At 35.1% G+C, this 17,060-nt stretch overlaps 1 protein-coding gene across 1 annotated transcript; it reads left to right on the top strand.

Moving 5' to 3' along the window:
• The first annotated feature begins 306 nt into the window (after nucleotides 1-306).
• On the top strand, nucleotides 307-9,262 carry LOC107879771. Its single transcript, XM_016726722.2, has 4 exons — nucleotides 307-471; nucleotides 5,805-5,958; nucleotides 6,051-6,157; nucleotides 8,078-9,262. Exons 1-4 carry the CDS (start codon nucleotides 364-366, stop codon nucleotides 9,050-9,052), a joined length of 1,344 nt encoding a protein of 447 aa, XP_016582208.1. The 5' UTR covers nucleotides 307-363; the 3' UTR covers nucleotides 9,053-9,262.
• Nucleotides 9,263-17,060: the final 7,798 nt, after the last annotated feature.

The raw sequence follows: 17,060 nt of genomic DNA, 5'->3' as shown, positions 1-17,060 counted from the left end.
GATATATCGTGGACTTGAGATGCTTGCGTTGGACTCTGCCAGACATCTCTTTTGATGTTTTTTCTCCTAGAATTGGTTGTTATGTTTATTTTTTGATGGTGTAGTTGACCAATTATCAAATTAAAGATAGATTCAACAGACATGATTTAATAATATTATTATTTATGAATTTTTGTCGGTTGTCATTTAATTGTAGTCAATTTGTTCATAACTCAATTTAAGTAATTCACTGTTTAACTAAAAAATAAAAGTCAAGTCAGAAAAAGAAACATCTTTTTACTTATATAAGACTTGCATAGTATGTTAACCGAAAGGAAAGAAACAAAAGTAGCAAAAGAAGCATCAATCTTTTAATCGATAATAATGTCGATGTCAAAAAATCAAGTAAGGGATCCATTTGTTTATGTTCGGAGGAGGAGGACACAAAGAACTCAACTAGTTGCTAATGTAGAGCCTTCCTTTGCTCCACAGGTATCTTTTCTTTACATTTCTTATTTAATGTTGTACGCGTTTCACATTTCAGATTTGTCACAATTCACAATTGAAATTTGAATCCTCATTTCACACGCTATTATAAAATATAAAAAACACCAATTAAGTCGAGCGAAAAGGATTTTTCATAAAAAGAGAAATTTATTCTTTTTTCCTAAATTGGACCCAAAGCTATTGGGTCTTTAACAAGCTATAGCAATTGCACTTTTTGATTTAGAAAAGCACGACATCTCAATTTTGCATTTATAACTCCGCCAAGTTGATTCATGCTCATGTTGGAACTTTGGCTGAGTCAAAAAATGAATTTAGTTAGTTTCACTTTTGACTTGTCCAAGGTTGCACCAACAAAGGGAGCCCTAATTCTTAGTAGAAAGCCTATTCTATGCATCTCAACTTCTATTGTGGATTGTTTTTCACGTATTCAATTGTTTCGCCTCAAACTAAGTATCATAGGACGTATCGCCAAGAGTCATACGTGTCAAAAATTGTTGGTTGGACTAGTCTAACCAAGTATCATAGGACATATCGCCAAGAGTCATATGTGTCAAAAATTATCGGTAGGGCTAGTCTAACCACATAAGGCATGGCACAATTTGGCACTGAGTGGATGAGTTAAGTTTTATTACCTAGGTGATTTATAAGCACCCCCACTACATAATTTTTATATATTTACCTCCATTAAAGGAAAGACGTTTTTTCCATAGAGAATCGTACTCGACAAAAACAAAACTACGGAGCGTGCTCCTCATTTTTTAATTGGACATTCAATGTATGTCATCCACATCATGTGAATAATTACAATAGGAATAGCCACAAGTTTTTCTTTTTGTTGTGTTCCTCCAAACTATGGGCAAAGACCATAAACAAGGGGTTATTTGCACTTTTTTACTTATTTTGTGTTAGTCTTTAATATTTATTTCTCATAACAAAAATATATTTTACTGGGCATAACTTTACATTTTCGTATAATAATAGTTCATAAGTTTTGACCTAACATGGCGTTAGTTTCTAAAGAATTTATGTTTCACTAGACATAAATTCAATTGTTAAATAACAAAAGTTAAAGACCAATCCATTTTAAAGGTAAAAATTAAAGAAAAATAAACAATTTTAATTAATTTATCCACGTCATCACACCATGGGTCTCTTTATGTGCCACAACAAGAACTTAAAGCGAATGTGATTTAGGCCTCATTTGTTTGCACTTATGGCCATTAAGTACGTCTATTCTTATTAACATTTAAGCACTTAATTGGTCTGAATATATCTTTACCACAAATATCTAGAGCAAAGTCTTTATACTATTAAGAGGTATTCTTATATGGATATTATTCACTATCTCTAACCACAATCACCCAGTCACCACCACTTATCACCTCTGCGATTGTATCCACCGTCGCTCTATCCACAATCACCCAGTCATCACCACTTATCACCTCTGCCAACACAACCTCTATCACCATTGTCAACTACCATTATCATCATGAACCACCAACCACCACTGTTGTCAACCATTACCACACCTACCACCTCTATCATTATAATTATATTCACTGTCACCACCACCACCACTGCTATAAACTATTACCACCACTGCGATAATAGTGAAACGTAGTATTTAAATTATGTAATTTTTAAATTTATAAATATGTATTAGCAAAGTATTAAAAAGACAAAAAAATTATTTAAGCAGGGTGGGACGAAGAGACTTTATGCGGGGTGGATTGAGATTATACAAAAACACTATGAGGGACGAAGCGGGACATATTGAAATTTTTGCGGGTTAAGTTCAACTCGCCCCGCCTTATTGACATCCCTAATAACTTATGCTTTTGTGGGGTAAACTATTATTTTAATTAGTTTATCAAACTAATGAAAACTTATTATAAGCAGTAAATCTTTATAATGTGACCTCTTGTTATAATGATATTTCACTATCATACTCTGATTTTTTTTTTTAGAATTGATTTTTCATGTTATATTTATTTCTCTTTTTAATATAACTGCCTAATTTTCTCCAGAATCGAATTTACTTCTCTATAACAATATTTTACCTATAGCAGTAACAACATTGATTAAAGCAGTATACTTTTTGTAAATTTTTCCTCTATTATAGTCATACTCAAATATTATATAATATATTTCTAAAAAATATATTATATATATAAGTAAAATATTAACATAAATTTAATCATCATTAATATTATGTACGTAATATACTTTAAGTACGAATATCTAAAAAGAAATCATATTTAAATGGCTTATTAGTATGGTTATATTTTTTCGAGGAAAGGCTATAAGCCTATAACTAGTCTTCTTTCTTCGAAATACAAATTTTTCATGTCAAGCTTTATATGAAAGATCAATACCGATGTTAAAATAAAAATAAAGTCATATTCTTTTTAATTTGGTATATTTTATTTATAAGAATTAAATGAGATTTAAACATCAAATGCTAGTATACAAATATAATAATAACTCACTATAATAATTATTAAATCTTTAGACAAATATTGTCACTATAAAGAGAAAGTTCACGGTCTAACCAATTTTGCATACTTTATTTATAACATTTAAATGAGATCTAAATATCAAATACTAAGTGTATATATATACAACAACTCAGTATAACAGTTATTAAATTTTTAGACAAATATTATCACCAAAAGTAGGTTTAATTGTACTAGTATTATTATTCTTTTAAGAAGGGTAAACGATGGCTTCTAATTAACTAGTTGAGTATATTTTTTTCTCACTTTTATCTAATACTTAAAGCATAAATTTAAGTAATGATCAAGCTAGAGTATAATTATTTATAAATGGATGCTAATAAAAGAAGTTCTATTAACATAAACTTGAGAATACATGTAACTTGATACCCTTAATTAAGATGGTAAATGATCTTTTACAACTAATAAATTATAGTGATAGTGAAAAAATCCATCACATTATTAATGTTTCTAGTTTTCTCAGTATTTTTTGAGAAATGATAAATATACAATATGACAATTCACTCAAAAAATAATAATTCGCCTTTTGACCTAAATTCGCCTGTCTTTCAGTTGGGCTGTGTAAGACTTATGCGAATTAATGAAAAGTAAATTTTTAATTTCTCCCATTCATATCGGTTAGTTACACCATTATTTACGAATTGTTGTCAGTTGTTATTTAATTGTAATTAATTTTTTAATATCTTGACTTAGACGAATTTCCATTGCTTAGCTGGAAAGTAAAAGTTAGAATCCTTTATTTATATAAACAAAAGGTAAGCTGAAAGAAAGAAATATAAGCACCAGAAGAAGTATCACGTTTTTAATCAGTGGTAATTTCTGACAAACAATTAATGGAAAAGGAAACAACTACTTATGTTCAGAAGAGAAACCTAAAGAGTATTGAAAAAACAATTGCTAGCGTTGCTTCCTCTACTCAACAGGTTTCTCTTTGATTTCTCCTTAAATGTTGTATCGATTCACATTTCAGATCTCTTACAACTCACAAACTAAAATGAATCTCCAATTCTCACTCTTATAGAATATTAAAAATCAACCATGCGGAGCGATAAAATTTTTACATGAAATGGAGAAATTTTTTTTCTGATTTAGGCCCTAGACGACTAGATTGTACTTTAGATTTAGAAAACGCAACATCTAAAGTTTATATTTGTTACTCTACCAAGTTGATTTATGATCATGTTGAGACTTTGATTGAGTCTAGTTTGTCTCATTTCTGACCTGTCAAAAGTCTAAGCCTTTCTTACTCGTCTCAATTTTAAATGTGAAGATTTTTTTGGCATATCCTATTATTTCGCTCCAAACTAAGTACATAGGAAATATCGTCAAAATTCTTACATGTCCGAAATTATTGACTGTATCGATCCAACCAAGTAAGGCATGAGACATTTTGACATTGAGTGGATGCATTAAGACTAGCTAGCTAAAGATTTATAAGCACCACCCCTACCCACTTCTTTTAATATATTTCTCCAACAAATTGAAAATGTTTATTCAATATATAATGAACCATGCGGATAAAAATAGACTATACACCATGCCCCCCTATTTTATTTGGAGATCTATTTGTATATTTACCCTTGACCCCAATTCAAATTTGACCACAACCTCGATTTAGATCAAAACTTGAGATTCAACCTCTACCAAGGACTCAATACCTGACCTCTACAAGAGACCTAACCCTCGACCTTAACTCGAGATAAACTGTAAATCTAGTCTCATTACTTGACCAAAACTTGGTACCCGCCTCGAGATTTGACCTCCTATACGACCCTGACCTAAGACTCAACTCTTAGTTATACCCTAACTTTAAAAACAACCTTCAACCCAATCCAACCCAACCCTAGCCCTGACCTAACTAGACCCTAACCCTAACTTAACCAAACCCTAACCCTGACCTTGATTGGAACATGATCCTGATCTTGACCCTGACCTCATCCTAAGACCCAAGACTCGACTCAATCCTCATAACCCAATAGCCAACCAATACACGGACCCCATCCCAACTCTACCTTGACAAAAATTCGAACTTCAGCTTGACCTTCACTCAAGATCCAAACTTTGACCATGATCTTCGGATCTAAAATCGACCTTGAACCTTGGCCTAAGAACCTCACCCTCGACTTGAGGCCTCACCCATACTCAACCCTAACCCAAACTTGGGACTCAACCCTTACCCCCTTGGGACCCAACTCACCCTCAACACATAATTTGAACCTCAGTCCGACCCCGAATCAGGATTGGAACTCAGACCTAGCCTTGATAATATATAATATTTATGATGACTTGTTTGTAGATATTGGTTTGCAGAAATTATTAATCCCTCTAAAAGGATATGATAATAATCGAGAAAATTCGGGCATTTGGGTTATGACCCATCATGTAGCTTATCTTGACTTAACCCAAGTAAATTTTTGTTACGTTTGGATCACATTGGTCTATCTATTGACTCAACTCATCTTGACCCACACAACTTCGGTTCAAAGAGTCAATTTTCCACCCTGCCCCCAAGTTTCTCCTTTTGTTGTGTTCCTCCAAACTCGGGGCAAAGAAGAAAACGCCCCCATAAATAGGCAAAAACAGTAAGGCATAGACACCATGGGCTGTTCATTGGCCCCAACAAGAGAGCTACTCTATGTTATCTTCATACTCATCTCGGATAAACTTGATAATTAGACATCATGTGGATATTATTAGAAAACACTGAACATCGATAAATTAGATAACACAAAAGAAATATATAGGAGAACAAAATGTTGATGTGATTCGATCAATTAACTAACATATTGGTATATTTAGCAGGAGATTTCAATGAAAGAAACAGGTCAAACGGGTTCAAAAACTCAACGTACAGAACCCAACAAACTCTTGGAAAATACGGTGGCAAAAACTTCTAAGGAAGAAAGAACCAAGGACTGTTCCAACAGCTCAAAGTTGAAAACTAGACTATCCACAGGTAAATGAGATTGCTTTTTGTCTTTCATTTTATTTACTATGAATCAATTATGTATATTTTGACCTTATAATTGCTTATGTACATACATATAGGTGGAGATGCTGGAAATGCTAAAGTTATAAGTGATAATAAAGTGGACAAGCGCAAAACCTGGAAGCCTCAAACACAAGAAGAGACAAATTGGAATCAGCTTGCTCTTGTAAGTGACATACACTCTACTTACTTCACATGAACACCGAAGATTGTGATGGAATGGATAGAGTCCTGGCACTCTTAATTAAAGTTTTTGAATTTAAACTTTGGGTATGGAAAAACTCTTGGTATGAAATAATTCCCCCTTAGATGGGCCCTTCCACGGCCAACCAGGTGGGAACAAAAACAAAGAACTTAATTTACACCTTACATTGTTTCTTGTGTAAGCTTCAAAGGATTTTCTTTCAGACTATGGTTGTATTTGGTGCGAAGGAAAATGTTTTTCTAGGTAATGTTTTACTGAAACAAGTTGTTTTCTTACTTATTTTCTCATGTTTGGTTGCCGAGTGAAAAACGTTTTGCAGAAAATATTTTCTATTGTTTGGTTTGTGAATGAAAAATTATTTTCGAGAAAATATCTTTTAGTGTTTGGCTAGAGAGTAAAAAATAATTTTTAGGAAAATAGTTTCTGACCTAAAAATCAATCCCAATGACTGATCCAAGACTCGATCACGACACCTAAATCGGGATGCAATTTCGACACCCGACCCGAGACCTAACCAAGACTCTAGACCCGGTAATCGAACCTGACAACTAAATCAGGAAATGACCCCGACACCTAAGAATCGACCCCGAGAATCAACCTCAAAACCCGACCCCAACACCGAACCCAGAACCCAACCCCGACCCTGACACCCTATCGAGACCCAATTCTAACACCCAAACCAAGACCCAACTCGAGACACGACCCAGAGTCTAGATCCAGTAACTGGCCTTGACAGCCAAATCGGGATCAAACACTGTTATCCAACCCAAAACCCAACCTCGACACCTAATTCGACACCTGATTCGAGAATTAACCCCGATTCCATACCAAAAACTTGACCTCGATACCCAACCCAAGACCTGACACCACTATCCCACCCGAGTCCCAACCTCAAAATTCGATCTGATACATGATCCTAACCCTCATCCCGAGACTTGACCTTACTCCCGAACCCAACACTTAAGACCCGACCACTACACCCGACCCTAACTCCTAACCTCGACACCTGACCCAAGAACCAACCTCGATTCCCAAACTCGAGACCTGATATGGACTCCCAATCGGTACCTGGACCCAGGACCCTACCGCGACTCCCGTCCCAAGACCCGACCCCGACTCTCGAGTCGAGAATCAAGAGTTAGGGTCGTCAGGAGTCGAATCCCGGGTTAGTGTTGGGAATCTTTATCCGAGACTTGGATTAGTGTGGAAAGTTGATGTATGAGGTTGAAAGAGAGTTTTGAAAAATATTTTTTCATAATTTTTGAAGAGAAGTCATTTTTCCTTTAAATTGGAGGAAAATAAGTTGATTTGAAAAACATTTTTCAATACATTTAAGCCAACTAAACATGAGAAAATTGAAAAATATTTTCTGAAAAATATTTTCTGAAAAATATTTTCCTTCATTCCAAACACGCGCTATATAACATCTTATATATGTTATTGTATAATCAAGAATTTGGTTTATGTGTAGATAGTTAATAAATCTTTTTACAACTTTTTTTAATCTTATACAATTTATTTTAAAATTTTAATACATTTAAAATAAAAAATTCTTTGCGGCTTAAGTCCAAGGCCTTAACTCATCACATTCACCTATAGTTTCTTTTGAAGAATTCTTGGTTAGAGCTAAAATATTATTACTGTTATATGATTATCCCGGGATTAGCTATTCCAAAATTAGTTATTACACCCTCAAGGTTGAGATAACAATAACACCACAATTCCGGAATTAGTTATCCCATGCATTTTATCCCAACCAAACATGGATAAACTCATCCTAAAAGTAATCAAGGGATTAGTTATCCCTTAACGAGCCCTTGGTACTTTACTATAATATAAACATGTATAAGAAATTTGATAGTTCTTTCTTTCTGCTGCTAGGTTAACGATGGGAACACTGATTATGTTACCAGTCAATTGGATTTTGCCAATGACGCGGGAGGAGAAGCACAAAAGAACTCTTTGCAATTTCCTCTAAATAATACTTCTGGGAGCAGCAATAATGCTAAGAGAAAAGGTAAAGAGATTTATCAAGAGAAAAACAAGAGAGTGGATTTTGCAGATATTTATGCACAAAGAAGAAATAAAGGTATCACTATCTGTGAGATGAACTCCAGATCAGAAGTGGCCAAACTTTTGGGAAAAAGCTGCAATGATAATTTTAGTGGCAAAAAATTGCACTCCCAAGGTTTGAACCAAGTGAGATCTAACTATTTTCTTGGTAATAGTATGAAGGGAATGCGTGCATGGCCAAGCCTTCATGAGCGAAGTATCATGGTTCATCCATCAAAGAATATTGGCCCATCAAGATTCAGCCCTTACTATGATCAGTGCAAGCCGAGAACATCAGTACCTGCGCCGCTTAATTTCTCTGTGATGAAATTGATAACGGATGATGAAAAATTGACTGATGAAGAATTACTGTATGGAAAAGAGTTGCTTAGTACTCAAGGCTTATCAGCAGGAGACCAAAGGGTGCAGGTGCCACAACCGCCTTGCAGTCAAGTCGGAAACCATCAGAACACGAAGACAAATCCAGAGTCTGTGTCATCGAACTTCTCTTACATGAAACTGCTTATGGATGATGATAGCTCCACAATGGATAATGAGATATATGAAAAGGAGTTCCGCGGTACTCAGCCCAGTTTATTGTCATCAGGAGAAACGGTGAAGCAGTGGCCATGCAGCCAAGCAGGAACGTATCATTCTGAGAACTCTTCGCAGAAGATTAACTTACCAAGTTATCAGCATCAAGTGTTGCAGCAACCCCAGAAAATATCCTACAGAGATCTGCTGCAAAGAGAGGATATATCATACGTGGATCTTCTGACCAGAGAAGATATATCGTGGACTTGAGATGCTTGCTTTGGACTCTGCCGGACATATCTTTTGATGTTTTTTCTCCTTGAATTGGTTGTTGTGTTTTAGTTTTTGATGGTGTAGTTGACCAGTTATCAAATATAGATTCGACAGACATAATTTAGTAGTAGCTGTTAATTTTTTCCAGCGCTTTAGATAATATTTGGATTCTAGTATGCTTTATTCAAGAAAATCTGGATTCTGCTATACTGCTACTGATTTTGTTATGATCCTATTGAAAAAAGTCCCATGTCGGTTACATAGGGAACTGATGTTGGGCTTGTGTAACCTTGGACTCTCCCACCTTCATTTAATAGCTAGCTTTTGAGGTGTGGTTCTCCCGGGTTATAACTCGTCGAGGAACCTAGATACCTGACTCAAAAGGGCTACCTGAGAAAGAGCTTCACTCTCAAGTGAAACTACCTAGAGTGGAGCCGTCGAGGATGACTGAAACATGTGTCGTTAGTTATGATCCTACTGCAAAATGTCCACTACGGTTACATGGGACCTGATGTGGGGCTTATATAAAGTTTTTGGGTTCTCCCACTTTAATATCTAGGTTTTGGGGTGTGGTTCTCCCTGGGTTATAGTAGGTTTTCATTAAAAACACAAATCATGTTTCCCTGATCCATAAGATAGCACTTCCGGAAGAACTTCAGTGATAGGCGATTGACAGATGACACATCCTTCAAGGAAATAGCAAAATAACAAGAGCCTTCAGCAACATAGCTAGGCTCCCATGACAGCTTTTGAGAAGCAATCAAGACAGGGAAGGGCATTTTCAATTGAAAATTGACCAGAAAAGAATGGACAAAAGATTTTAATCCCATTACTTCATATGCTACTTGAATACAGTTGCATCAATAGGTTGAACAGCCACCAATGCATATGCTGCAGGCTGGGAATAATGTGAGGAGTAGCGCATCATAACCAGAATCAGCTTGCGCATAACCTGATTGAGCACCAACTGTACAAATATATCAAAGTTCAGCATGCTTGACGTACGAAAAGCAAAAAACGAATCCTCAGGGATATTTCATTACTTTCTTGTCACTCATTTTAAATAAATGAAAAAAGAAATAATTGCAAAATTTAATATATCTGTCAAACTTGAAAATTGGAAGATTTAGGAGAAATAGGATTATTAAACCATGACTAAACAGCAAACAATAGAAGAAAGCTGTTACATATAGTGCCATATCTAACATGGAGGTCAACATTTCAAACATCAGCAAATTCCACGTCACACCCTTGAAGTTTTGATGATCCACAAACTTTTCCACAAGGGACTTGATCAATAGTTTGTTGTGTATCTATGGGACCCGGTCCCATAGTGAGGATGTTCTCTGAATATGACTTGCTTGACCAGAGCTAGAAGTTGTACCTTCAAGCAGAAAGTTGGTAGCGCGGCAGTAGAGGAGCTGAACCTCGACCAATAGGAAAGAAGCCTAGGTTTTGTTGTCTCGTATAAAAGAATCATCTACATACAACAAAATCTAGTTTTTGCAAACATTTATCTTTGTCTTCTTCATAGCAAAAGTCGTCCATTGAACACAACTCATACAATGAACTTGATTAAGTGCTCATTTAAAGTCTTGTAGTGTGTTGAGTTTTTGGGGATGCCAAAAAGGCTCTTTTGAAAACTATTTTGTGGTTTATTAAAAAGTTATGAAAAATTTGTTGAATACCCTATTTAATCCACATCACCACAAATTTATCCAACTCAACAAATTCACCCACAAGCTTTTTAATACTACAATTTAACCCAATATTTCTAACTTAACAAATTCATCCCCAAGTTTTTAATAATACACTTCAACCCACTCCATCATCCACCATTATAAAATATCTAGGTTTCCAAAAATATAAAAAAAAATCCAAAAGCTAAAAATAGAAGGTGGTTCTTTCCCTCCAAAAAAAGCTCTGATTTCGGCGTCCTTTTCGGCGTTATTTTCTGGTGATCAACTCTAAATCAGTCCACAAACCTCATAAGCTCGTCCATTGCATCCATTTTACCCCATTAGTTTGTTATCTTCTCAAACACACTTTTCTCCATTGTAAAAAAGCTTTAAATCAGTCACATCAGTTAAAAACTCTTTAGAAGTACATTACAATAACTTAGGCGACTCCAAGTTTATTTCTCTATTCCATAAACCCAACGACCGTTGATTAGAAGCAATATTTACAATTTCAAGTTTCTGTACGGATATCTGCGCAGTCATCGACCCGTCATCGTAATTCATCGACCGTGCATACATCCCGACATAAACCCTAAGCTTAATCTACCATCGACCAAAGGTTAATTCTAGGATGTCTGTTGCAGAATTTGTTCTGGTTGCAGGTGATTTCATGGGAGAATGGTTGAATACTCCCAGAGGTTAGAAATGGAGATCTTTTATCAAGGTGACACTGCCCATTGTTGTTCGCCACAACAGTTCATACGATGAATTGATTGCAAGCGTAAAGCAGAGCGGAGATCTAGATTGCGCGTCGAGCAACGTGCTGATTAGTTATCTAATGCATTTGAGGAAAAAGATGAATTCTACGTTCATAAATAATGATGCACGTGTGTCCCTCTACATGATGGATGCTGATGCAGATAGCTTTAGGCCTATTTTAAGGATAAATGTAGTTGACAGGTCCTTTGAAGGACCGATGAATTCATCACCGTCCCCACCTCGGTGCTGGACAGTCGACGATGATTTGAATGATTACGAGAGTGATGTCGATCATCCCATTAATATGGAAGATGACTATGTGCATATGGAAGATGTTTCATCGGACTCACAAGATGTGGAAAAAGACTGTAGAACGGGATCTTTACTAGTACATTCCTTCTCCGACAGAACCAATTACTATCGTGATCAAACATTTGTCGACAAGAAATAGCTGAAAATACTACTAGATGGAGCAGCGGTGAGGTAGTCTTTTGATTATCGTATGGAAAAGAGCTGCACCAAATTGTTGAAGGCGAAATATCTATCTCCTGGTTGTGGCCGGTTGTTGCGAGCAATGAAGTATGAAACCTCGAACAGATTTCACATATACAAGTATGTCGGGGTGCACACGTGCGGTGTTGAACATGATAGCCACAAGCATAAGAAAATGTCATCCGAATTGATTGCTTCACTATGTGTAAATCATTTTTGGGATGGAAAGGATCCAAGCATAAGTGTAATTCAAAGGATTGTATTCAAGGAGTTGCATTACCACGCAAGCTACTGGATGTGTTGGAAAGGAAGTGTAATTACAAAGAACATGATTCGCGGGACATCGGAGCACGAATATGCTTGTTTGCCTATTTTTTTCCACATGGTGGAGTTGTTGAATCCAGGGTCTTCCTACTTTATCATGGTAAATCAGATTGATGGATCATTCATTTACTACTTCTTAGCATTCGGAGCTTGCATACAGGGATATGCCCACATGAGAAAAGTAATTGCCGTCGATGGCACATTTGTATGGAAAGTATGGGGGCTTGTTGCTGAGTGCAGTTGCACAAGACACTGAAAATCATATCTTTCCAATTGCTTTTTGTGTCATCGATAAAGAGAACGATGCTTGTTGGACCTACTTCTTCCAGAAGTTGAAGTCTATCGTAGAAGATGAACCAGATCTATGTGTCATCTCCGACAGGCATATTAGCATCGCTAATGCCTTCTCCCGTGTATACAGTCGTGCACATCATGGACTTTGTATGAGGTACCTCACTGAAAATCTCTGTGTAAATCAACACTATGGAGAACATCTTTATCTATTCTACGTCGCGGCAAAGGCGTATTCCCTTGATGAGTTTAGCGAGAATTTTGAGGAATTGAAGTATAATTGCCCCGAGGCAACACATGTCCTTGAAAATGTGCTTGGTTTTGAAAAATAGAGTAGAGCACACTTCTTGGGCAATAGGTACGATGTTATGATCACAAACATCGCCAGTCGGTCAACTCGGTTGTGATGGATGAACGGGAGTACCCCGTATCGTACATATTCAATTCAATTGCTAAAATATTTGGTGAAAAGTTTAGGGAGCGGTATGCCTATGTTGATGGTAAAAAGAACATATTTGTGCCTTGTGCAGAAAAAATCCTAAGGGATAACAAGAATGCGAGCAATTCCTTGTATGTGACTAATCCAAACGGGATTCTCGACCAGTACATGGTGTTCGGCAATAGTGTTAGTGCCAAGGTCAATCTCTTGGAGAGGAGTTGTTCTTGTTGGAAATTTGACTTGGTGAAAATGCCATGAGAACATGCGATGGCAGAATTGCGAGTAAAGTATGGCAATGGCGTAGGTTATGGAAACTCCATCTACGAGTACTCTTCGCTAATTTATAAAGCTGCAATTTACCTCCTCACATACTCGGAAGCAATTAATGTTGTCCTTCCAGAGGCCGAATGGAATGTGCCACAGGAATTGCTAGACACTAAAATTTCTCCACCCCCCTACGATCCCAAACTCGAAAAGAAGAAAGTCAAATGTACTAAGGGCGTCAGTGAGACGTTCAAGTCCAAAAGGAGGAATAGGTGTTCAATATGCAAGAAATTTGGGCACAAAAGAACCACGTGTAGCATAGCCAACAAATCATAGATAGGCTTTATTTTGCTTCAGTTGTAAAGCTGCCATTTTGGTGTATAATTATGCATTTCAGTAGAATTTAACGTTTAGTTGTTATAAACTTAAATCTTTGTCTACGATAGACTAAATATATTCTATGGTATATATTTAATGTGGTCTATTAAATAATACATATTTTTTATATGATTAATTATCAAATACGCTATGTAGGTATTTATACTGTCATATCTTTCTAATAGATACATTGAATCATTATTTCCTGTTCCCAATTAATTAAAAGCTGCAAATACATCTGTTCTCAAGAAAAATCGCTGGTATACGCAAACCAAACGTTTTCTATTCCCACATGCGTCTACTAACCATTGGTTCAATATATGAAAAGACGTCATCTATAGGTCTATAAGTATAGGCCCTATTTCTATGTATCCCTTCACTTGTCCCTAAATCCAAAACATCAGAAACCCTCTTCTTTTTCACCAAAACACTAGAAATCATGCCTGGTCGCAGAATTTTCCTTCACCCAATCAGACGAGTTCCCTCTCATCACTACAATTTGCTTCTACTTCGAAATGATTTTGATCGGCTATTCTACGGCCTGGGAGAAAACCGTCATTACTTGGAGCGTGAGCTCCGACGAATTACTCGTTTCTTCCGAGCAATTCTGGAGCGTCTTGGAATGGACGGCAGCGACTACATCACCCCCCCCATCATCCCCATAATTTAGTTTACTATTTTTTTTATTTATGTTGTTAAATTTTTGTTGGTTTGTTCATTGTTTAAGAAGCTTTCTCAGTAGGACTATGTTAGAAGAAAGCTTCTTCCATTTTCCCCCTTTTGCTGTAAATTTTATCAAGTAATGCAATGAACAAGTTTAATGTAAGTTTCAGTTTCAGTTTAATGAACAATTTCAGTTTGAACGTTATGTTTACCACATTTGTTAGGATTCATTTTTTTTCTTGTGGCGGTTATTCTTCTGTACAAACATAAATTTCAAATATGTATGTCTCGTTCAATTAATAGTACTATAGTTTGACTTGATTAATTTCAAGTTTCTGTAAAAAGTGATATATAGTCTATCATGAATCACATACTCCTTCTTTCATCGATCTTGTATCGTAGTCGATCGTAGACAATGTGAGTAGATGTGTCACCAGTTAAATTAAAACAGACAATAACATATTTTGGGGGTGGTGGAACAAAATAATTAAATTAAAAATAATTTAAATAGACAATAACATATTTTAGGACTGGTGGAAAAAAATAATTAAATTAAACATAATTTAAATAAAAAATAACTTATTTTGGGACTGGTGGACCAAAATAATTAAATTAAAAATGATTTAAACAGACAATAACATATTTTGGGGCTGATGGAACAAAATAATTAAAATAAAAATGATTTAAACAGACAATAACATATTTTGGGGCTGGTGGAACAAAATAATTAAAATAAAAATGATTTACATAGATAATAACATATTTTGGGGTTGGTGGAACAAAATAATTAAAATAAATAGATAATCTTGAGGGTCTATTGATTAGTCTGGTCTATAGACTGGTGGTGACAGTTAATAGACCGTAGTAGATCATGACCTATGTCAGTCATCGATTAAACAGGTCTACCATAGACTTACACCTTTAAATGTGCATCAATTGATATCATAAGTATGCGTAGACGACGTTGATCGATGTGCACTGCCATAGACCGTCACTTGAATGTAATTAAAAAATGAATATATAAATTAAAAATAAATGTAGTGTTGGTTTCTACACATGTGAGTGAGTGTAAACAAGACACACAATAATATTAGAGCTTGTACAAATGAATTAAGGAGTGTGTGGATGGGTAGTGGTTGAATGTTCAATATGCTAAGAGTAATATTTGTCAAAGCACAAGTATGTATTAATGCATAAAGGATTATTGAACGGTGCACATGTTTGATAAAGAATTGTACTTTGTGTGGTATAGCCTACTATTGCCAAAAAGGGTAAGAAAATTAAATTATGTTTTCTTTTTTGCACTAAGTGCTATTATTGGAAAGTTGGGGGGTCCATACTGTAAATTTTCTAAATATTATATCTATAATCTATAATATATTAAAAGTGTAAAGGCTTTAGAAAAGTGAATTAAACTTTTTGTCCTACATTAAAACAGTCCGCTCTAGACAAAATCGTCTTTTACCCTTTTCCCTACTATTAAATTCTACAAAATAAATATATTACTATCATATTTGGTATCAGAGTGCACTAGGAGTCTTAAAAAAATTTTCAAGTTTAGAGGAGTTTTTTTTTTTTTCTTTCATTGTTGGAGGTATTTTAATACAAATCATAAGCATATTCAAAATTAATTTTTTATTTTACTTTGGGAGTCCTTTTGTTTGCCTACTATAAAACTTCTATAAAAGGAGTTATAATTTCAAAAAAATTTCATTAATTCTGTCTAGCATTTTCAAAATTTTTAGGTCATTCTTTCACACAATAACACTTAGATCTTTTTCGTTTATGCATACTACTAACATGTCATTGTTGTTCAAAATCATTTTTTAAGTTTTAATTAAAAATTTCGCAACCTATTGTCGTGGTATTTGTTCATCTTATGTGGATTCTAATTCTGCTTCTTCAAATATTAATTGCTATGATTTCTCGCAGTTATTTTCTTCCTGTAATTAACTTGATTAAACAAATTCTTTGGTTATATATATATAGTTAATATAGAGATTGACTGTTTTCTCATGATCTTTTTACAGCTTCAAGCTCGTTGTTAAGCAACATCAACCTTTTTGGTACTACATCAACCTATTCCTCCTTTTGGAGGTAAAGACTTAATTTTGTTAGGACGTTTTTCCAAATTCCATGATCACATCCAAGCCAAAAAGAATAGGGTGTGCAATTTTCTCAAAAAAAAAAAAAAGAAGAAGAAGAAGAAAAGAATCACTATCATCAACATGTTTTCTTTGTGCAACTTGCTGCAGTTAAAATTGCATCTATTTCTAGCTTAATTTTGATGCATTATCATGTCTTATCAACTGAATTTAACAAAGAATTAATGCTCTCCCATCTCGGTCTATTAAAATTTGGTCAGAAGAAAGACCACTTAGACTATTGAATGGGAATATAATGACCTATAGACACTCTTTGAATATGTTTTTTTCCAATGAATTCTCTCCAAATGAAAGTAGATCTTTCTTTCTCGCCTGTGGTCCAAGTATGGATTGACATACGTAGATAGATGCTACACTTAATACTGTCAATTTCATGTAAGGAGTATTGATCTGTAATCCATGTTGAGCTTTTATTAGATGCTGCTAAGTACTATTTATATTCTTACTTTATATTTTGGATATCTTAAGTGTTCAATGTTGATCAAATTTGCAAACCAGAAAAAGAAAGTATTGGAGACACTAATGCAAACATCAAAGAAGTGTTACATGAT

This window comes from Capsicum annuum, chromosome 8 (genome assembly GCF_002878395.1).
Source record: "Capsicum annuum cultivar UCD-10X-F1 chromosome 8, UCD10Xv1.1, whole genome shotgun sequence".
NCBI lineage: Eukaryota > Viridiplantae > Streptophyta > Magnoliopsida > Solanales > Solanaceae > Capsicum > Capsicum annuum.
The sequence above is the reverse complement of the archived record's forward strand: the minus strand, read 5'-3'. Positions and strand labels throughout refer to the sequence as shown.

Bases quoted from the DNA above. Each gene is read 5' to 3' on its own strand.
- LOC107879771 (XM_016726722.2), top strand. From the start codon at position 364: ATGTCGATGTCAAAAAATCAAGTAAGGGATCCATTTGTTTATGTTCGG. The intron at 472-5,804 runs GTATCTTTTCTT...TATATTTAGCAG, and splicing joins AGCCTTCCTTTGCTCCACAG to GAGATTTCAATGAAAGAAAC. The intron at 5,959-6,050 runs GTAAATGAGATT...ACATACATATAG, and splicing joins GAAAACTAGACTATCCACAG to GTGGAGATGCTGGAAATGCT.